Raw genomic sequence first — 22,770 nt, 5'->3', positions numbered from 1 at the left:
TTGGGGCTAGTTTGTGTGTTGTTTTCATGTTGTAGCTGTAGCCATGTTTGTGCAGGTGTGGTGTTTAATGCTAATTAAACCTGCAGTCCATTCAAAACACAGGTAAAACAACTGCCTACATCTTTTTCTCTGAGGAAAAGTACAACACAGTCGGATAAAGCCAAAAACGGTTAAGCTGAATGCATTCACAGACTGGTGGACAGTTGTCATTGTGCTGTTCTGTACCAACTCTCTCTCACCAGGTCAAAGGTCAGCGGTGACGGCGGCATCTCCAGCCACAGCACAGAATAATGGACCTTTCCTCTGGTGAAGCCTCTGAAGTTCTACTAAAACCAGAGGTAAGACAGTCACAGTTGTGTGTTCTGCACTGACTGTATTTGTGTTCAGTATATAATAGTACATTCTGTAAAATCAATGTCATCCTTTAGACATTTAACGTATTTAATCTAATATTTCAAAGATCATTTAAGAGGTTTACAGGCCTGCGTCTCAAAATCCAGTCATACTTTGTTATTAAGTTGTTAAAGAAGAACCACACCGTTCATGTATTTGTCCTTTTCTGTTCATGATCAAATAGTGTTTTTGCCGTGGAAACCATCCACTCACTGTCCTGCTGTCCTCTTGGGAAAGCAGCAGCAGATCTCAGCAGCAGCAGTTAGTGGAAAGAAAAAAGCAGCCATGTGTTGAAAACCCCAACACATGGCACACACAGTAACATAGATCTGCTGGCTGTTAAATAACTACAACAGTTAGCTAGTCTGTCTGCCAACCAAAACAGCACAGCCAGTGTTGGCTACCTGCTGTCATCCCACAAGTTTCAATGGACTGTTTACAAGAAATCAGCAACGAGCCAGGACGAAGAGCTGTTACTGCCCACTGTGCTGTGAAGGAGCACACAGTATCTTTATCTGTTTACAATCATATAAATGCAAAAGGATTTCAAAGAAGAACACATGTAAGAGTGTGACAAAGTTACAAAAGTTACAAAAATGACCATTAACCAGTGCTGACATTTATAACTGAGAATTATTCGAAAATCAGTACTTTCAAGCAAAGATTTTCACAGTCACAGCATGACAGTCCAGCTCTGCCTGGCAGTCAGTTATATGGCCCATACAGCATTAATTTTGCATCTCTTGCTTGGGCTGATGTCTGTCTGTCTGTCTCTGGAACTCAGAAACTGGAGCTGTTCCAACAGCCTCTGCTCAAAAGCTGAATGAAGGGCTGGGGACCATCGGCTGAGATGGTTCGGTGACCGTTGGAAAGTCTGATAGCTGAGTCTGCAGCTTGTAGGTCCCTGACAATCACATTCACAAATGACATGCAAGGAAACAGGCTGATAACAGACTACAAAAAAAAACTAAAAGGCAGACTAAAAACATGCAATCCAAAATAAGTATGTATTCAAAACATTGCTGTGTTTTGATTGTGTTTTTGATTTCAAAAAGGTCAGTTTCTAAAAAAAAAAAAAAGAATCACCAACTATTCCTTTAGTGGTCAACGGATTATGTTGTCCCTGCTCCTGATCAGTTTGGGATTGATCGATCTGGCCTGCAACAGTAATGGTAAAACACAAGAGAGAGGCCTGCTCGCTGCACGACGAATTGAAATCCTGAGCCAGCCAACGTGAATCATTTTATGAATAGCAGGAGCGCAGCGACTCGACGGGGCCTTGTGGGAGTTTAGACTGTGGAAGTGCTTTAAATCTCTCTCTGTCTTTCTGTCTCTTTATCCTCCCTCCTGCAGATTGGAGATGAAATCACAGATTCTCCTCACACCCATAAAGCTGACTGTCCACCTGCAGTGTGCACACACACACACACACACACACACATACACACGGTGCACTGCCAGCCCTGCATTCAGAGTAAGTCTTTGTGACCAAAAATAAACAGACTGTAATCATCTGAATGTGTTCTCAGCCACACACTCAGGCTCTCCACAGTCGATCGTAATCCTCTCTGAATGCTCCAAACATAATCAATATTTTTTTACACAGGCACGGCTCAGTTAATCTCCTGCCTTATTCCACGCTGCGCATCTGGAAAATAATAATATCACCATGAGAAATTTATATGCTACATGCACAAGTGTATGTGTGATAGAGTCAAAGAATTGTGGCGAGGAGCGCCCGTCCTTCGCTGGCACGGGAAAACTCGCAAACCGTTGCCCGCACTGGCTGATTCGGCGAAGGCCTCGTGGACCAGATGTGCTTCACGTTCGGTGGTGCCAAGCACATTTGGCTCCCCGCGAGAACAATTAAATGGGGTAAAAATCTTTTGGCGTGTGGAAATGGGGTGTGTGTTTGATTGTCTGCATATTCGGCAGACAAATTTAGCCAGAGTTTTTCCCAAATTGGTTCGAAATACAAGCCAAAAAACCAAAAGCTGTGTTATATAATCACTGCACATGCTCTCTGAGCTCACATTGTAAAAGTTCAAGGCTATGAGTTTTCTCAGGGTCACAGCCAGCATGTTTTTTTTTTTATACTCTCCTGCTAGTTTTGTTGCACCGTTGCCTTGTTGTCATTAATATTAATCCACTTTTATTACTCTGTCACAGCATGAGCTGCTCAACAAAAGAATCCCAGGAATCAATAGCAGAGGTACATTCTTGAATCTTGAATAAACTCACTGTGCCCTTAGCAACAAGGACGCACTGTGGCACTGTGAGGTGATTGTGTTGCTAACAAGCTATCTAGCTAGCGTGATGGACTGGTGCTAGTATTGGGGCAGGGGGGGCAGATGGGGAATGCAGGGATTCGTGTGTCCGGGCCAGACACGAATGTGCAGATTTAAAAAAAAAACATTAAATGTTATATTTCATACTTATTGCTCAGTTGTACCTTTGACTTTCATTGCATCAGATTTTGCTTTACACCGGAACAGGTTTAGCATTCTCTCTCATCCATTATCCAGCCTTTTAGTTTGTGCATACAAACTAAAGGGCTTTCTTTACCGGTTAGAACTGTGGGGAGGATGAATGCAGCAGGTCTGAATACTTTTGTAAATGAGAAATTTCAGTCTTGATTTTTTTTTTTTTTTAACTTACAAAAGTGTCTAAAAACATGTTTTCATGTTTTTTTGTGATAGTGGGTTATGGATTGTACGTTGATGGAACAAAATGAAAAGAATTTGATCCATTTAAAATTGAACTTACAACACAATAAAGTGTGCAAAAGGTGAAGGGGTCTGAATAATGTGTGAAGCCACTGTGGATTTTCACAGAGTGTCGTGTTTTCTACACAAAGAAACAAATTTAACCTTTTTTTTTTTAATGTGTAAAATGACTGACTGCCCATTTCACTGCCTTTGCTAATCTGTCTACCCAGTCATGGCCAATTAGCATGCCTTGTCATCTTCAGTGACAGCCTTGATAACCCTTCTCCTCTGTTGGCTGTCCGTCCCTCAGGCAGGTCTGATCAAGGTCTGTCTCATCTTCCTACCAGGCTGCTGCTGCTCCAGCCGACACTTCTCCCTCTGTGCTGGATATTATGGATTGGTCTGCCTGATAGTTGTGTAAGAGCCAGGTAAAAGGCGTTACCCTGAGGTCGTTCAGGACGGAGAGGTAAACCGTGTGTGTGTGTGTGTTTGTGTGTGTGCACGCAGACAGTATCCACACAGTGCAGAGCTTCATTGTCCGGTGGAGCCAGCTCTGTCCAGAGCAGTCACAGTGATTAATGACTTTCACTGTGCTGCTGCACTTTTATTTATTTCTCTATCTCCTCCCTTTTTTTTTTTTTTTTTTTTTTTTTACTACTGCAAACTCACTTTTATCACTGAATCGTGAACACTTATCTTTCTGTCTTTTTCTCTTTCCACTTCTTTGTAAAGGTCTAATAAGGCCACAAAAATTGGGCCCAGCCAAAACTAGGACTGTTTAGTACAGGGTTCAGCTATATACGTAAACACGTGTATCTATGATACACATGTATACAATCAAATGTAAATTCAGGGGAGTTGTGTCAGCTGCTCCTGTAGCTCTCGGGTCAGAGTGGTCATCTTCGGCTGCTGTGTCGTCTTCTGGCACTTGACTGAAGCACGGCAACCACCCACTGATGACTCTCCTCCTTTCATGGTCTCTCATACTGTGAAGAGAGTCTGGTGGGTTCCTGAATACCTCATCAAACACACCGTTCATCAGGACACTCAGATAATCTCTAAAACACGGCAGATGCATGGTTTATTGGGGCCAAACGTGTACAACTGCACATAAGAACGAAGGAGGAGAATCTATTTATCAGAATGTGCGGTGATGACAGTAATTCCTGAATTTAGCTCTTAACAGAACATGATGTTGTTTTACATCTAAGTGATCTTGCCATAGTGATTGGCATTTAAATATTTTCTTTAATTTAATTCACTTTCTATTAGCACCACTTTCTGTGTTGATGTTGATAAATGTGATCAAAGTGCTTTGATATTTCCAAACCCTGGATGTCTCCCCACACATTAAGCAAAGCACATACTGAAAACTGTTCACGGTTCATTATAACAAGCGTTTTTGTCTGACATTAATATTTTGATGTATTAATGTTGGGGAAACATCTTTGACAGCACATTTTCTATATTTGCATAACGGCGACTACATGACTTCCAGCAAAAAAAAAAAAAAAACAGATGATGCTATTGGTGAAAAGCCTCTCTAGCATCATACAGGTAGTGCAGGTAACATGCTGTAATGCTGGCAAAGTAAAAATAGCGACCGACTTTAGTTTCACAGGTTGTTGCCTGGATTCGAAACTAAATGCGTTGTTAGCATAGTCCAGTTTTTATAAGTACGCACATACTGCATGTCTGCACGCACACGCAGCTTCTCACAGCTCAGCAGTGTGGCGGTGGAATGACAACGAAGGAAAAAGTGGGCAACATCCATCTTTTTTTACTCCTTGTGAAACCTACGGCTGGATCAGAGCGACCGTTACTCTGTGGCTAATTTCAGTAGCTTCTTGCTAGCGGAGCACCTGGGGCTGAAGTCGGTGATGAGAGGAAGGAAAGAAAGAATGGGGAGAGGGGGGGGGGGGTTCAGGCTGGCTTCTGTTTGATGTCGTGTCTACGCGGAAGGCGTAGCGTGACCGCCATGTTAGCAGAGTATCAGCAGCAGCTCCGGCTTCTCTGTGTGTGTCTATGCAGGAGACGTTCGTCAGGCACAGCATCGTGTCTGTATGTCGCCTGCATTTTGGAAGCGCTCACATAATCCATGTAGTTACGCATGTAAAATGCAGCAAAAAAAAAAATTCACTTACAGTCGAATTTATATGGATATAGTGCAGGTAAAACGCGGGGCTGCTGAGATGAAGACCCACTGTGAGAACTGCAAGTGAAGGTGAACTCAATGAAAGAAGCAACCCAGTGGGATCCTTTTATAAGAGTATCTTTTATACAGGGTCCTACAGGACCCTGGAAAAGATGTTCCCCATCTCTGTATTCTCTTAGTATGATATGAGCTATTGTGGGAACTCAGTAAAGGGGTTTTCTGTTCCCTAGCACACCCATGGGAGTCATGGGATCACCAAAGGTCATAACTTGTCTTATTTACCCCTTGACCTGTTTTGCCATGCCAGTAGAACGCTCCCAACTCATATATGCTGACGATTCTCCTAAATTTGTTCTATACTTTCACTATCTGACACAACTGAGTATGAAATGAAAAATTCAGACTCACCCAGTAGCAGGCCCAACTCATTTTTCATCAGTCACCTGAGTTTTAATGAGACACTTGAAACTTGTTTGTCTTTCATGAGACGTGATAGATGTGGGGCCAGCGTGGCCTGTTCCTCTGCGAGGTTTTGATTTGAGTCGAAGCTGAGAAGGTCACTTCAAATATTTAAGAAGATCCAAATAGAGAAAGGTCATTCAATTCCCAGCTCAGGATATTTCTTTTCAGCGTCACACCAAAAACTCTGTCAATGGCTTTCCAGTATGTGGCACAGTCAGAGGACACATCCATCAGGTTTCTCCTGCAGTCTTTACAGGAAGGCTGCTGACTTTGCTTCAACATCATGGGAGCACTGGTTGAAATCAAGAGTCAAGTCTGGACAACATCAGTGGGGCAAATGGTGGGAAACAGCTCACATTTTCTTTCCTCACATTTCCTCTCCCATAATTCATCTTCCTTTAAGAATCCACTCGCTTTGTCATACATGTTACGGCTACGTGAGTCCGTGCAGATGCGCAACCTCAAACACTGCTGCAAGGGCGCTGCAGAGTTTTCACTCTAGATGCAGCTTTCTTGGCGAAATGATCGCTGCTGTGACTACTCTCCTATTTGCACCCTATTCTGTGTTCAGTTCTCAAGTTTTCATTGGTTAATTGGTACAAGAGGAAACATTCATTAAGGTGTTTTGGATCTTTTACACTGAAAACATACAGTACTCAGAGGTTTTGTAATGCAGGTGGGAAGCATCAGCACATATTCCTTCGTTCTTCAAATCTGAACTCATCCAAAAAGAACGTGTCTCAACTGCAAGCACTGATGGATCCTGGAACACTTGAAGTTGGTTGAAATTATAATTCAATATAACAGGAGTCAAATGCAGCATTGAGCCACCTGGTCTCTTTGGGATGTTTTTTTTTTTTTTTTTTTTTTTAGAATTTCATAGATTTCTTTTGTATTCTGATCCTTTAGTTTTGAGAACTGAGGACCACTTCTCCTCCCTGTACGGCCAAGAAGACTCCAGTGGATCAGATGCCAGTTCAGTCTGCAGATAACAAATTAGCTCATCTTTGTCTTGAATTGTGCTAAAATTTTAATGTTCTGATGTGGCCTCGTTAAGTGCTACCATGTAAACTACCTTGGCAGAGCGCTGAGTGATTTGTGCAGCAGTGTTAGAGACTTGGAAATGGGTTTTTACAAGACACTGATAACAGTGTTGTTGTTTTGTTTATGTTGGCAACAGAAAAAAAAAACTATGAACAAAATTAATGTCATCAGTCAAAAATGTAACTGGGGCATGTTGTGTTTGTCTCTTTATTATGTGTGTGTCTGCAATGGGGCAAGTATTTTGTTGAGGAAGATGCAACAACAACAACAATAGATTAGAAACAAAAAAAAATGAAGAACAAAAAAATTGAAATACTTAATATTTAAAATAATAAATGTGAATAAGAGATTGGTGTGTGTAAAACATATAGAGGACCACCCAAACCATCTCAGATTTTGTTGAGTAAGAGGTGCCTAGGTGGGTTCGGGTCAGGTCAGAGTTTTATTTGTGTATATGTTTCCTCTCGTCTTCATTTTCTTTCCTGTGTTTTAATTAATTTGCCTCTTTATTTTCTCTATTTTCTTTCCTCCCATTCCCTTACCCCCTCCCCCTCTGCTTGCTTTCCTTGCCTCCTCCAGCTTTAGGTGCCCCAACAGTCCCCTTGGAGGTTGCTGGCCTATCGCAGGTCAGATCCCCTTGAAGAACAAAAGCCACCCACTGAGGCAAGTCTGATGAAATTTACACTGGTTTCCAAGTGCCTACAGCCCATAGCCATGCCGAAAGGCAGGTGATTTAAGGAAAGTGTGTGGTGTAAATGTTAGGGTTAGAACCCACAGAGGACAAATGTGAAAAAGCAGCTGTGAAAGGACAAGACATGTTAGTGAAGAATCTTGATGAGATCGCATTAGACTGAGGAATTAAAAAAAAGAAACAGACCACAACTTCTCACTGAGCCATGATGGACGATTGGAGATGTAGACTGTGTGTGTAGTGGTTTGAAGTGATTCAAACTAAAAATTAGAATGATTGAGTTACCAAAATTACCCCCCCCATAAAATAGACAGCAGCATCTGTGCTCCAGTAACGTTTATGTGCATGCAAAGGGTGAAATCCTCTGTGGAAAAGCCCCGTTGGCCATGCTGCATGCACTTTAGAGAGCCCCTTACTGCAGCTTGTCAAAGCACTGTGCTTCAACACTGGATCATGAAGTAAAAAAAAAAAAAAAAAACAGAAAGAAAAGAAAAGAAATCACCTGTGCAGCATCAGTAAAGCTTTATCCAGTGATGCACAGTAAATCTGGTGAGGGATTTGATATCCACTGTCAGACTGTCTACACCTCTGTTTAACAACAGACAGCACTTTATTATCTGTGGTTGCTGGTTGCTGCAGTTTCTCACAGCCTTGTCGTTCCTGGGTACGGCTCCGGTTCTGGGACTTACTTGAACCTGGAGCGACAGGGCAGGACTTTTTTTCACCAGTCCATTAAGTGGACACGATTACCCAGCATGCCTCAACATTTTGTGTTTTAACCCCCCCTGATTAAAGTAATTAAAATATAGAACCACGAGTCCTGAGGCAGTCCCCTAAGATTCATACAGAGATGAATCACCTTGCATCTACAGTCAGGGCTGACTGTTGGGTGTTATTTTTTCTGATATATACACAATACAAAAACAATTACACGCACAGCAGAGGAATACTAAACGCTGAAGATCCTGCCTCCTTCCTCTGTATCTTCCTGAGAGTGGAGGTTCTGTGTGCAACGGCTCCATCTAGTGGTCACATCAGATACCGAGCTGGATAACTTCCCATTTAACTCTCTGTGCTGGGTGAAGAGCTACATCTTCATCAGACATGCCGTTTACTGACTGATTGCTCTCATGACACAGATCTGAGATCAGCCAGCTTATGTAACGCAGTTATAGATCTACAGAGAGGGTGAAGGGGTTCACAGAAGGGACAACGTATGTATAAGTCATTATGGATACTGTATATATATATATATTATATATTATATTTTAATTGAAAAAGTCATTCTAATTAAAGGTCCTGTGCACTCATGGTGAACCCACACAGGGGATTTCACATATGCTCTCTGATTAGATCTCTGCAGACTGCGTGGGCATGTACAGACTGTGCCTGACTAACATTTCCCTCATTCTCTCGTTAGCTTGGCTGCACCCGTAATTCCCAGCAAAGCTCGGCCCACCTTCGACCCAAGAGGTCGAATCAGTCCGGCCGTTTGACCGTGGCATGATTGTTGGTGTCAAACTATAGCCCGGTCTGATGGATCTGGATTTGTGCTGAGGCTGCAGATGGTAGGGTCAGAATTTGGAATCGACGGCATAAATCCATGGACCCAACCTGCCTTGTGTCAACAGTCCAGGTTGGTGGTGGTGGTGGTGATGGTGTTATGGCCACAGTTCACCATCTTCTAATGGCTACTTCCTGCAGGATCATGCTCCATGTCACAAAGCTAAAGTCGTGGCCTCCCCCCAGTCTCCAGACCTGGACCCAGTAGAACACCTTTGGGGATGTGGTAGAACAGGAGACTGGCAGCTTGAATGATGTGATGAATCATGTCAATATGGAGCAGAAGCTCAGAGGAAGGTTTCCAACATGTGGTGGAATCAATGAGCGCAAAGGAGAGAACCATGCAGTATTAGTGTGGTGTTCCTAAAAAAAGACCTCACTAAGTGTGGGTCTATTGGAATGAAGATATGTTCCTGTGTAAATTCTGTGTCTGATATGTTGTCATGTGTGATTGAAGCTCACCTTTGCAGTTATTTGACCCCGATGAAGACGTTTGTCCACTCGATCCGTGTCCGTGCCTTTCATTAGTATGCTACAAATTCATGGTGTACTAAAGACGTGTGTTTCCCAGTGTATATTCATTCTTTAGCTTATGAATTGTATATGTATGAAAGTGTCAACATCAGTTCAGGTGTCTGTAATGACGACTGGATCAGCTGCTTTATTTCCACATGATTCACATGAGGATTTGTTGTCTCAGCGTCTGGATTCATCTCAATAATGACTGTGTACACAGTGTTCAGCTATGACTACACAGGCTGTGTGTGTGTGTGTGTGTGTGTGATTTGCCTCATATCACCACAGCGGCTTCATCTTACCTTTAAGGGAGTTCATGGTCTTGACAGCTCCAATTCCAGCATATAGTGTGTGTCTGCCAGGAGCCTCCTGAGGCAACAAGGAGAAATGCTGGGGGAAGAAAAGAGAGAGAAAGGCGAAAAATAGAAAAAGGATTTTAAGAACAACAGATCAAAAAAAAAAAAAAGAGAAAAGAAACAGTCTCAAACAGCAAGATACAAGAGGATGAGATGTAAAACAGAGCTCAAAGGTTGTCAGACAGTGAGCGAGGGGCATTATCTCTGCATGCTCTTCACCTCCTGGGGATTGTTGATCTGTGTGGATAGTGATGCTGCAAGAGGCGCCAGGCGGAGCGTGACAAAGGCCGAGGCCTCCGAGGTTTTTTTTTTTTTTTTTTGTCGCACTCCACAGAAAGGATCCTGGGAAGGGAGGGGGAGACGGTGGGGAGGGGGTCAGGGTGCGATGGCATCACAATAATGAGGTTTAAAACAGTGAGCTCCATCATTTAAGATGGTGTAAGTTAGTCTTGCTGCCAGTTAAAGAGGAAAAAAGATCAGCTTCATTTACAAATACTACAAAATAAAAGTCAGTCAAGTTTTCACACTATCATCCATCCAGAGTTTACAGACCCACCTCCTGCTTTAGCTTTGACCTGCTGTACTTACTGTGTGTGCTCAACATTCCTCCTTTGTAATGAGGGGTGGTTATGGCAGCGTCAGTGGGTCAGCTGTCATGGTCCGGAACTGAAATAGGCACAGTTCCCCCTGACGATTATGTAAACTGACAACTCCAGTAAAGTTTATTCAAATCCTCAACAATGATGAGGATGAAAATAATGAACATGAAAAAGGAAATAAATATAACTGGGGATTAAAACTGGGTTTATAAACCTGGTTCACCACCGGGGGGCCCAGTGGTGCAGCTACTCTCCTCCTTTCTTCGCTGACTTTTCACTGACTTTTGAAACTAATAAATCAAATTAGTTAAACACATAATGGGAGCTCGGTCGCATTTTTTTAATGTTTCCTCCCAGCGTGAATGATGAAACCTCACAAGACAGAAACTAAGAAAGGAGTTAATAAGTTTCTCAGAGGCAGAGATGAAGTGTGTAATCAGGTGTTCTTAAAGCTAGTTATTAAACACACTCTGGGGAGCGTGTTTGCTCCTGTTCTCTAGATGATTCTCTTTGAAGCTGATTCCAAAATCCATCTCATTAGTTATTCATTGGAAGCTCCATGCTAAATGCACCATCTACTCTAAATACAGTTCGGGGAATTGCATTGTGTGCTCTTGTATGTGAATGAATATGAGCAAGAAAGAGGCATGAAAGGCAATTAAAGGAGAAGTGTGTGGGATGTTAGCTGTGCATGAACTGACTAATGCACAGTGATTATGTATATTTGTGCCAAGATCATAGTTGGATAAATTAAATTAAAGCAGATGAACGTATAGTGTGTGTGTGCGCGTGCGTGTGTGTGTGTGTGCATGTGTGGATTCTCTTTGGAGTGTTCATCTGTGAAGAACAGCTCTCTGGCTCCCTGCAGTGGCTCAGGACCAAAAGGCAGGGCGACCACAGGTACACAGCTCTGACAGGTGATGGTGCTGCAGACTAACACTGTCCTTTCATTACCATCAACACACACTGTATTTATCTGCTGTCCCAAATACTCATTATGGCACCAAATGTAGATTAATGTGCCACTGAAAATAGTCCCTCAATCCTCTGAGCTGTTTATCCTGCTCTAATGTTTCTCGTTTTGTTATTCACTGTTGCTTAAGCGTTTAGTTTAACTCCTGGATAAGGAGCTACAGTTGAAAATTAGCCCTTAAAGCTAACACTGGTACATTTACAGTGTCGCTAATTAACGCGCATTGTCCCTGAGTGACGTCTTTCAGGTGAGAATGTGTACGGAAATGCAAATGAGGAGTGCGCCAGGACGAGGAGGTGATTGGAGGACTACTCCAGACGCAGCAGCTGATTGGCTCCTGCCAAACCACCTACGGTAAATTTAAAAAACCAAGATGGCGCGGCCGCGCTGTTAAGATAGACGTTTATTTCTATTAAAAACGGCCACAGTAATGTCCTAATAATTGTGTTCTCAGTAGCTGTTAGAGGTGAGCTGCCTTTTCTTTTCACCACGTTTTCTCCTCGTTTTTGTTTGTTAATAAATTGGCTATGGATTTCTTGGCCTTGACCCGAGCCTGAAGCAAATTCATATTTGCTTACATGCGGAAAACACATTGTAAACAAAAACAGTTAATGGAAAGAAGTTATTAGCCACCAGTAAACTGTTCCTGTGGTTATTTTGGACTTGGGGAAGAAAGATTACTGTCATGTTGTTGGGACAAAACAGTTTCGTTTATAATGTCCTGATCTTTGACAGTATGATTTTCATTGTTTTTAAAGATCTCATCTTTTCCTAATAACTTGGATATGAAATGTTTTCTCAGGGCACTGATCCAGCAGGTGACCTGATCTTTGCCTTCCTCCAGGAGGATTTACCCATCATCCCTGGTGCTGGAGTTCCAAAACCAGGTGAGACACTTTATGTGTGTGTGTTTTGTGTTAGATTTTGGTTCATGTTGACGTGACGGCATCACACGGTTGCTGCAGATTCATCAGCTGCACATCCATAAAACGAATCTCCCATTCCACCACATCCCAAAGATGATCTATTGCATTGAGGTCTGGTGACTGTGGAGACTGTTTGAATAGAGTGAACTCATTGTCGTGCAATGTTCAATGCTCAGTTGGTACTAAGGGGCCCAGAATGTGCCAAAAAAAAAAAATGTCCCCCACACCATTACACTACCACCACCAGCCTGAATTGTTGAGACAAGGCAGGATGGATCCTTGCTTTCATGTTGTCTAGGCCAAATTCTGACCTGATCATCCGAATGTTGCTGCAGAAATCCAGACTGATCAGACCAGGCAGCATTTTTCCAATCTTCTGTTGTCCAATGTCCTGTGTGAATTGTAGCCTCAGTTTCCTGTTCCTAGCTGACAGGAGTGGTACCTGGTGTGGTCTCCTGCTGCTGTCCCTCATCTGCTTCAAGGTTTGACGTGTGTTTGGAGATGGTAGTTTTCAGGATAGTTTGCAGGATATGTTCTCTTTTATAGACCGGTCTCTGTAAACCCCGGAGATGGTTGTGAGGGGGAAATCCCAGTAGATCAACAGTTTCTGAACTGCTCAGTCCAGCCTGTTCAAAGTCACTTAAATCACCTTTCTTCCCCATTCTGATGCTCAGTTTGAAGAAACCATGTCTACATGCCTGAATGCCGCTGCCATGTGATTGGCTGATTAGATATTTGAATTAGCAAGCAGTTGAATAGGTGTACCTAATAAAGTGGCCGGTGAGTGTTTATACTGTAGTCTTTGTCTGACAGATGAAATGATTGTCAGTTTAATGTTGACTCACGGTGATGATGTGAGTGACTTATACACACATGGCCTCTAAGTATAAGAAAAACAATATGAGGGAACAGGGAAATCATTTGAGTGGTTGTGTGAAAAGAAATTCAACATCCATGTGGACAGAGAGAACCAGCTTTATTTCAGTTTAAAGCACAGTGCCATGAAGAAACCGAAAGACTCCACTTTCCTTTGGGTTCTAATATTTTCTCTGATCTACAGAGCAGAAATGGCTGCTGAGGCAGAAAAAAAAACAAAAAAAAACGTGTTCATTTCATTTCAGTTTCATAATTTAAATATGCTGCTGTCAATAATTCCACGGCATGTTATGTGAATTATCCCAGTGCCTTTAAACGCCTCAAATTAATCTCAATCTGGAACCAAAATCTTGATTATTAATAATCGGTAGATTTTCTTTATATATAAAAAACTAACAGAACGGAGAAGTTTGCCTATAAATCATAGTCCACAACTTTACAGTGATGAAAACACATTTAACTCTGTGTAATTATAACTTCTTCACAATTACGCTGATGGAATGTATTTTTTTTTGTTTGTAGGACAATAAAAAAAAATGTTTTTTGGTTTCATTCCCTTCATCTCAGTGTTCCCAGGTCAGACTTGTGGTTGTACACACAGTGGTTTTTTTTTAACAGTAACAGTGGTTAAAGAGGTCACCTTGGTTACAGTGTAATAGTAAGCGTATACTTCTGTGACATTGTGTGTTGTTGGTTTTCTGCAGGGCGACTCTGCACTTCAGCGCTGCACCAGTTTCCGCCTGCCGCTGACCCGCGTCCACAGGCTGCGGGCCGTCTGGGCGATGGTCACCCTGCGGGGCAGACGGAGGCTCCTCAGAGGCTCCCTGATGCACGCCAGCACTCCCGGCTCCGCGGCCCGCCCCAGGTATTCGTGGGAAATGTAGTTGATCCTCCTCAGCTGTTTGCTGTAGTAGTACCTCAGTTCGCAGAGCTCCTCGGCTGCGGTGGAGGAGATGACCGAGGCCCGGGACGGGGAGCCGGGCGCGGTGTTGGCAAGGGAGTCGCCGCCTGGGGATGGAGAGGGAACGTCCACCGCTGCTTCGCTAGCACGGGGTTTCCTCTCCTCCCTTTTAGGGGTGGTGGATTTTCTTTTCGAACAGGGTCTCGTTGGATGTGGCCGTGTTTTCTGACTGTCACTAACACCTACATTATCTATCATGTTAACTTCAACCTCAACTACATGTTGACTGACAATGGGTCCTCTCTTGTCCTCCTCTTCCTCTGTGTGTCTGTGTGTTTGTTTGTCTGTCTGGCTGACTGGCTTCAGGTTTTGTTTCCTGGACAGGTTCCTCTGTTCTTTATATACTTTTTGCTTGGGTTGTGGGCTGTTGTCCGTGTCAGTGGGGTCAAAGGTTATATCAACCTCCTTCTCATCGGCTTTAACAGCTGATGTGTCCTGTAACCGTGAAAGAAAAAAAAAACAGTTAGGGAAGTAAAAGTAGAGAAGTGAAGCATTAAAATATCATCCTGGAATAACCCAAACACTGAAAGCTCAATATCTTAAAATACAGCAGCCATAATGTTCCCTTCTTATAGGTCTTCTATGGCAACATGTAGCTAAAATGAAATAGTGTCAGTGAGAATAAACTGAGCATGTTAGCTAGCGTGATGAAGCGTTAGTGAAAGTTAGCAGTAGCATGGACACTGGCACCAGAGGCCATGTTTGACAGGCTTGGGCAATAATTTGGTTTTGCAATTTTCAATATTGTCAGTCAGATGGGATCATTCTGTGCCCACCCCCCAAAAAAAATGTCTGCAAAGAGACAAAACACCAGGCTGTGTCTTCTACTCTGGGAGCCAACAGTTTCTCTATTGCCCAAGCCTGCTGGTTAGGAATGGTTAGATGATATCATGCTGACCATGTTATAACTTGTTAAGTTTAAAAAAAAATAAAAATAAATCAATTATCAGTTAAATAAAACCAGATCGTCTGTGTTCATCAGTCCTCAAACACCCAGACCATAGGTGAAGAATGAAGCACAGGTCTGGACAGTGCCATGCCAAAACAAGCAGTAGTGAACAGAAACAAAAAAAATAAAAGAGTAAATAAAAAGAATGATGGACTGTACTTTGTCAGCGTGTCTTCTGAGAGGGGTTGGGGGGGAGGGGTAGAGGGGACTAGGGGACCTCTTTCTTGATTTTCTTGGACACGGGGCCGTCTCCACCACTTTGAACTGATCTCTTTTCCTCTTTGACTTTGCCCTGGCCACTGGCAGCTTTTACCTGCAGGTCATTGACAACAGGGCTTTACCTGAGAGGGCTCACACACCTGAGGTGGAGTGGGGACGAGGGGGGGTACACTAGAGGGAGAGGACATGTGACACTCTGGACAAGAATGTACAGGACATAAATGCCATCTGTGGTTAAATCACATCTTCTTTCAGGTTCCGTGCTCCAGAACCAGAAACGTGGACCTTGAGTTCAAATTCATTTTGACAAACTTTATACATACCTTCATACAAACATATATAATATACATAATATTCTATCAAAATACTCTAAATATTGACTAATCAATCAAAGGGAGTGGTGATTATTTCCACTCCTCTGCACCAGCTGTGCTGATCACAGCAGCAGAACAAAAAAAAAAAAGATCAGCAGTGGAATCTACATGAGCTACAGTGATTTAATCTATGATTAATCAAGTTAGAAAACTAATGATCATTATTATCAGCAGCTGCGTGGTGGAGGTTATTTGGTTTTACAGAATTGGGGATCTCGAGATACCGAGTCATTGAATGATTATCAGTGTGCAACGTTTCAAACATTGAACTTAAATTCAGTTGACTTACCTCTGTGGGCTTTTAGAGACAATTAGAAAAAACATTTTTAAAGTGACACATGGAGGAAAAGACACATCAGACCACACAGTGGAAGAAGAGGAAACGGATTAGAGAGAGTTCACAGAGAGGACTGGAAGAGAAATCACATGAATTAACCAACACAGGAAATAAAGAGGGGGAAAAAAAAAAGAAGAGCCCGACATCGACTGGAACGATTAACGTTTTGAGTCACAGACAAATAGTTTTTATAGTATTTTGTGAATCTGTTTTACTTCAGTTTACTTCTCTACAGCAGAAATCGCTGCAGCTGGGACCGTTATCAAAATGTCTTTCTCTGTCCCAAAGTTTGTTTTTCTTTTGCTTTACTGTTTGCTTTGAAACTCCAGTCTCAGTTGGACTCGACTTAAGATTTCACGTCACTTTGCTAAAGTACATGTGTAAATCTGGGTCTAACAGTTTTGCAAATTCCAAGTCCTTGTTTTTGTTTTGTTTTTTAAATACTGGCCAAATGTTTCTGCTCAATTCATCACTAAATAACTATTAATATAACTATTAAGACTCTTTCCACAGAGATTTCAGAAATACTTGCAGCTGAAAATGACACTGACTTACACAATAACTATACAACTCAAGGTTTGATTCTGGCCTGTGGTTGTGTTTACTGCTAAGAATAACTTCATTTTTTTTTTTTTGGTGTGTTGTATCGCAGTGGCCAGCGTGTACTCACCACAGTGGGTCCAGACCCTGCTGTCCTCATCTTCATGCTCAGCGTGTGAGTCTGGGTCTTCAGCAAAGGAGCTTTGCGGCCCAGCTTCATGTAGAAGTAGGTGGTGTACGGAGTGAAGCTGAAATCCTCCCTGGGGGTCAATACACAGAAACCAAAAGAGGGAAGAGTTACAGCCCACATTTTTTTAACAGGTAGGACACAAGTCCAAGATGTCTGGAGTCCTAATATCATTTCCTACACAAACTGTCCAGAGCTTGGTGGACTGCTGAGTCCTGACCTGAGGAGCTGGCCCTCATGTGTTGGGACATGGCTCTCTGGGAGGACACCATATTTCTACAGTGGCCCAGAACAGACAGACCAAACACTGGCTCTAGAGAGGTTTTTACATTACCTGCAGGCCACCATACACAAAAAGGGAAAGAGGGGGATGAAGAGGAGGGGGTATTCAGTTGGTTGCAATCTGCAACTTCACCACTAGATGTCACTAAATCTTACACACAGTCCAGTGATATCCAGTTGACTACCCAATCAGATTGGTGGTAAAGACAGACAACAGAAGACGGCGTCACCTGAGGTATTCCTGCAGCAGCAGCTGCACGATCACAGCCTCAGCCTGCTGCCGAGACAGCATGGTGGTCTCAATCATCTTCCTGCGCTTGGCGGGGCCTTTCCCCATCCAGGCCTCCACCAGCTTCAGAGGAGTCAGCTTCTCATCCATGGACGTCGCCAGCTCCACAATCTGCAACACCTGCCGGGCATGCTGGGTGATGTCCACGGTAGGGTAGTCTGGAGGAGCGCAAAATTAGATGATCGCTAAAGCCGGGTTCACTAGAGATGACTTTTCAACAAAGTACGGAACAAATGGCTCAAGTCAAACCTGGAAGCATGATTCCTATTATAACATGTCACACACACCTTTTGCATGGTTGCAACTGTCGCACCTCTGGTTGCATCCTTCATCATCCCACACCTCATCAAAGTGAACAGCCATGAGGGCGCGCCGACACCTACACACAGCAAACATGAGACTCGAGAGACATTCAAGTCAAGCTGTTTCTCTACCTCTTTATATTTTTTCATCAAACACACATGCACCCAAAGTGTGTGTGTGTGTGTGCGCACTACCTGTCGAGGTTCTGGCAGTAGCTGACCATCTGCAGCAGCTTCTGTTGACCAACGTTCTCCATGACCACCATGGTGCTGATCCTGAAGATATCAGCGAAGCCGAAGTAGACGATGCAGTCTGCTGGACGGTCATCTCGACCTGGAGACACGGAGTTTTAATGAAGTGGGAATTTTATTGAGGTATATTTGCAAAAAAAACATACTGAAGCCGTACAGATCGAAAAGGAAACCGCGTCTACCTGCACGTCCGCTCTCTTGGTAGTAGTTCTCGATGGACTTGCTGATGGTGTGGTGGATGACGAACCTGACGTCGGATTTGTCTATGCCCATGCCGAACGCCACGGTGGCTACAACCACCTGGAGGGCAACACAAACACGCACAGACATGTTCCAACATGACACAACTGCAGTTTTTATGGGTTTTTTTTTTTTTTTTTTTTTAATCTGCCAGTGTGTGTGTGTGTGTGTGTGTGGAACACCCTAATATACCCTGATTTCGTTGGCGGTCCACTTGCGATGAACCTGGGACTTCTCGTCAGGGTCCATGTTAGCATGGTAAGGATAGGCTAGGATGTTCCTCTTCTGGAGTTCAGAAGACACAGACTCTGCATCTTTCTGAGAGAACACATACACAATCCCTGTGGCAAACAAACCACACACACACACACGTTAGGAAATATGCGATGTGAATATTTACATTTTAAATTTCTATTCAGTCAGATCTAAAAAATCACTTTGAGCATTTCAGCCTGTAAGAAACACATTTAAATTTGTGATTCAACAGTACTGTTACCTGACTGGTCTTTGTATTTGTTCTTGATCAGAGAGGCGATGTCGCTGATTGAGGCATTGTTGTCAGACTTTTTAACACGAACCTGAGAAGAAGAAGAAACCAGACTGTTGGTGTCACTGTTAGATTTTCTGTGAGAGGTGTGAGACTCAGAGATTTTAAATCTGTTTTAAATCAGTCTAACAGGTGTGAGTCAGTGTTTAGAGATACGTTTATAACAAATTTCAATTGTTGGACTGGTTTTAATATGATGGTTTTAATAAGTTAAGTTCATACAGATCGTAGTAACGAGTTAAACATGTAAAAACACCTTTAGGCCTTTTACCTTTCAAGCTGTGTAAGCAGGTGCAGATGATAGTCAAAGGTCAGACAGGTGTGTGCTAAGCAGGTGTGTGCTAAGCAGGTGGAAGTGTGTGCAGAGACGCATTCAGGGAGTGTGTGTGTGTTTGTCGATAACGCAAGAGGTGTGTGCGTGCGAGTGTAGCTGCCATGGTTACAACCTCATAGTAGAGATTAGTCCGGTTGAAGGAGTCGCTGAGGGTGATTGGCTGTTGCACATTCAGGATTTTTGAGCAGTCCGCGAGGACTCCGCTGGTTGCCGTGGCTGTGATGCCGAGCAGTGGCACTTTAGGGAACTGCCTCTTCAGGATGCCCAGCATCTTGTAATCTACACAGAAAACACACACACACACACATACACACAAATCTTTATCCTCTTTGAGCATAAAACTACAGTTTGATCTGACGGGGGATAAGTTAAGGTTACCTTGGAAAGTAAAGAGAACCTCTCACCTGGTCGGAAGTCATGTCCCCACTGGCTGCAGCAGTGCACCTCGTCCACCGCGATGCGACTCAGCAGGTTCGCTTTGTAAGCTTTCTCCAGACGAGACATGAGCAGCTTGCTCTTGGCAATCTTCTCTGGAGTCACGTACACCAGCTTGAAAGGGGCCTTTGGATCCGTCATACCGTTCATGACTGCTTTAACGTGGTCCTAAATAAAACAAATGATAATAATTTGAATGTTTCCAACTGTTTCTCATGTGAAGGCAGATTTTAAACACCAAAACATCAGTGTACGAGCCGCAACGTTCACGTTACACAGCTTTCATGTCGTTATTTGATACACAGCTGACAGTGTGTGGTGTGGAGCTGGAGTGAGACAGTCATTACCTTGCTACTGGACGCATTCAGCATCGCTGCTGATACACTGATTGACTCCAGGTACATGATCTGGTCCTCCATCAGGGACACCAAGGGAGTGATAACCAGTGTAAAACCTGACACACACACAAATGCATGTGTGGTTACAGTAGCAAAGATGAGTGTGTATGTACTCACAGAACAAATGGAATTATCTTATGAACTGTAAAAGTGGTGTGTGAGCTAGAAAGGTGTCTGTACCCCCAGAGCAGACAGCAGGCAGCTGGTAGCAGAGGCTTTTTCCTCTTCCTGTAGGCATAACCAGGAAGAGGTCTTGGCCTGACATGGTCAGGTTGATGGCCCTCAGCTGCAGTGGTCTGAACGTGGAGAGATGGAATGAGGTCTTCAGGTGCTTCTTCACCTCTTTGGACCATGGAAAATCTACCAAACACAAAGAGATAAAGAGACATCAACACACAAACCTGCCGACTCTGGTTGTGTGGCCGCGCGTGTGCGTGCAGTACCTGTGCCATCGTAGCGCTGCAATTTCTGGTTGCTCATTACAGGATTAGCTCGAGGCGGCTTGGATGATGATGATGATGATGATGATGACTGTGCAGCACAACAGGCCTCCTCCAAATGCTGCAGCAGTGCATTCTTACGAGAGGTCAGCTCAGCCTGCTTCTGCAGGAGCTCCGTGATCTGCGCCTCCACCAACTCCAGCTCAGCCTCCACCGAGTCCAGCTCTGCCTGAGCTTCTGAAGAGGAACAAACACACCAGGAAGACTGTGAGCAGGCTATAAACTAAGCTAGTTATCTGCTGTGTCTTACAGAGCCTTATAAGTGACAGAGACACCTTCTTGTAGATACAATCCTGCCTCCAACTAGCATAGTACATGTGCAGCAGGTTTTCTCACTGGACTTCTGTTGACAGTGTGAACGTGGAGGACTCTGTCAGGTCTCACACATGCACAGGTACTAATCCTCTGAGGCTCACACCTCCACAGTTAATGATCTCTTTTCCTTTGTACCTCCCCTAATGTCCCTTTGGGGCGGTGTCAGAGTTGTCTGCTGTTTGTCTCCCCCAGGACGTCAGCCTTCTCTCAAATAAAAACACCTTCAGGATTACCACAGAAGACCCTGTGACTCTGTGTCTACATCTCAGCACTGTTTGGTCTTTAATCAGGTTCAGGTACAAAAGTAACGCAAAGCCGTTCAGTGACTAAATATCTCAACGTTTGTTTTTGGCTTCCTGATTCAAAGAACACACTCACCATTACTTCCACCACTACCATCCATATTTCTCTCACTCAGAAAGGAACTAGCTTTCACACTGCCAGAGGTGTTGATGTGATTCACTGAAAGACAGAAAAACATGTTAAAAGAGTTCAGATTTGTACTGTTGTTAAACCTGTAACCTTTAATTCCCTTTTTGCTCCGAGTTTGTACCTCTCATGTATTGTTATCATGATAACACCAGAGGCTACTTCTTATCATTGGTGATCATATAGTTTTGATATCGCTTGTTTCAGTGAGACACTGCTTTTCTGTTTCTGTTTCAATTTGAAATTTCAATTTGAAACTGAAACAGAAAATGTATTAGATGCACATTTTCTGTTTCAATTTCAAATTGCTATTCATTAAATGAAATAATAAGTACTATGATTATTCAGTGGGATTCTTTTCTTCATTCTTATTTTCCACCAACTGCCAGTTCACATATAAAGGTGAAAACTGATCAACCAAATGCACCAAAAGTTCAGGAAACTTCTACCTCCACTAAACAACATAAACTGTGGTTAAAAACGTTTAATGTCACATTTTGTCCCATTACCGTCAAGCCACATTGAAGGCATCATAACGAAGGCTAACTTAGCTTATGCCTCGACAGCGTTGCACCTGCTTCTTCACACAAGTTACCGTTAGTACCGTAGCTTGCTTCGGGAAATCCCGGATCCCGGAGCATCGTTTTTAAACAGTCCCTCTCTCATGTTACGGTTTTCCTCTCTAGCAAACGAGATATGCGAGGCTGACCCTCTCTCTTTTGCGGGCTAAATGAGATACGTCTGGGACAAACGTTTGAAAAAGGCCAAAATGCATTTCAAAAATTTCTCACCATTCACTAACTCCGTCCAAGCCCCCTTCTTGTTGCTCACTTCACGGTTGCTATAGACAGACCACGCCGTCAGAGGGGAAAAAAAATCCCCTTGGCAGGCGTGAAAAAAGTTGGGGGACATTTTAGCCCTATATTTAGCCTGCCAGGCTACCTTAAAAATTCCACCTCTTGCTCCAGGATTGACACGGCTTTATCAATCCTGGTCTGCCTTTAAAACATTTCATGTTTATACAAGCTATGGTTTATACATAACCTAAGAGGCCTGAATGAGAGCAAAAGATCCTGCAATCCCGAGTCCTGGTCCTCTTTGCCTGACAGAGTAAACCCAGGACAAAACATCCCTCGACAACTTACTTTGATGCGTTCAAAAACACGTAAAGTGGAAATTCATAATATGTTTCGAGAGTCGAGATGTTGTTTTTGGGGGTAAATATCCTGTAATATGTACTCCAGGAGATGTGTGATATACAAGAGTAGATGTACTATGTATACGCTCTACAAAAGATGACGAGAATATTAGAATAGTCCAAGAGTGTTTGGACTTGTAGCCGTGAATGCAACACAGCTCTGTTCCGGAAGATAACATCGCGAGAAGGTGTGTTTCCGGAAGACCTGGCTGTTGCTGCAGTGGCAGCTGTCATCCAAATTATTCTAAGAGGAGCACTTGAATACCTACATTAGTGTTTTCTCTACTACTTCTTCTAAGAGCTTTGTTATTTGGCTATCTCTGTGAGTTGCTGCCACCTCTGTCAAACCGGCTTCATTCGAGCTGCAGCAATAGGCTAGCAACTAGCAAGTAGCATTCAGAGCTAGGAAAGTTAGCTTTA

General features: G+C 43.3%; 1 protein-coding gene and 1 long non-coding RNA gene across 4 annotated transcripts; one reads left to right on the top strand and one right to left on the bottom strand.

The window, feature by feature from the left end:
- Positions 1–242: 242 nt before the first annotated feature.
- Positions 243–2,712, top strand: LOC121176373. Its single transcript, XR_005892965.1, has 3 exons — positions 243–338; positions 1,747–1,867; positions 2,000–2,712. It is a non-coding gene; the product is annotated as an uncharacterized LOC121176373 (long non-coding RNA).
- Positions 2,713–13,496: 10,784 nt separating this feature from the next.
- recql (RecQ helicase-like) lies at positions 13,497–22,092 on the bottom strand. Of its 3 annotated transcripts, XM_041030538.1 has the most exons (16): positions 21,944–22,092; positions 21,102–21,185; positions 20,352–20,582; positions 20,089–20,268; positions 19,858–19,964; positions 19,480–19,678; positions 19,188–19,354; positions 18,691–18,772; positions 18,387–18,535; positions 18,137–18,254; positions 17,898–18,036; positions 17,688–17,779; positions 17,342–17,558; positions 16,773–16,902; positions 15,332–15,485; positions 14,520–14,658 (listed from the first exon to the last, which is right to left on the bottom strand). In XM_041030538.1, the coding sequence occupies exons 1-15, from the start codon at positions 22,062–22,064 to the stop codon at positions 15,381–15,383; spliced, it is 2,121 nt and encodes a 706-aa protein (XP_040886472.1). In that variant the 5' UTR covers positions 22,065–22,092; the 3' UTR covers positions 14,520–14,658; positions 15,332–15,380. The 3 variants fall into 3 exon arrangements, with proteins under 3 accessions (XP_040886470.1, XP_040886471.1, XP_040886472.1); XM_041030536.1 differs by lacking the exon at positions 15,332–15,485 and having other exon boundaries at positions 13,497–14,658; positions 21,944–22,091; XM_041030537.1 differs by lacking the exon at positions 15,332–15,485 and having other exon boundaries at positions 13,497–14,658; positions 20,352–20,585; positions 21,111–21,185; positions 21,944–22,091.
- Positions 22,093–22,770: the final 678 nt, after the last annotated feature.

Source organism: Toxotes jaculatrix, chromosome 22, assembly GCF_017976425.1.
Source record: "Toxotes jaculatrix isolate fToxJac2 chromosome 22, fToxJac2.pri, whole genome shotgun sequence".
Classification (NCBI taxonomy): domain Eukaryota; kingdom Metazoa; phylum Chordata; class Actinopteri; family Toxotidae; genus Toxotes; species Toxotes jaculatrix.
The sequence above is the reverse complement of the archived record's forward strand: the minus strand, read 5'-3'. Positions and strand labels throughout refer to the sequence as shown.

Coding starts and splice junctions, on each gene's coding strand:
- recql (XM_041030536.1), bottom strand. CDS start 22,064: ATGTCCCCCAACTTTTTTCACGCCTGCCAAGGGGATTTTTTTTCCCCT. Junction 18,536..18,690: donor CAAATACAAAGACCAGTCAG/GTAACAGTACTG, acceptor TGTTTGCCACAG/GGATTGTGTATGTGTTCTCT. Junction 17,780..17,897: donor TACTGCCAGAACCTCGACAG/GTAGTGCGCACA, acceptor TGCTGTGTGTAG/GTGTCGGCGCGCCCTCATGG.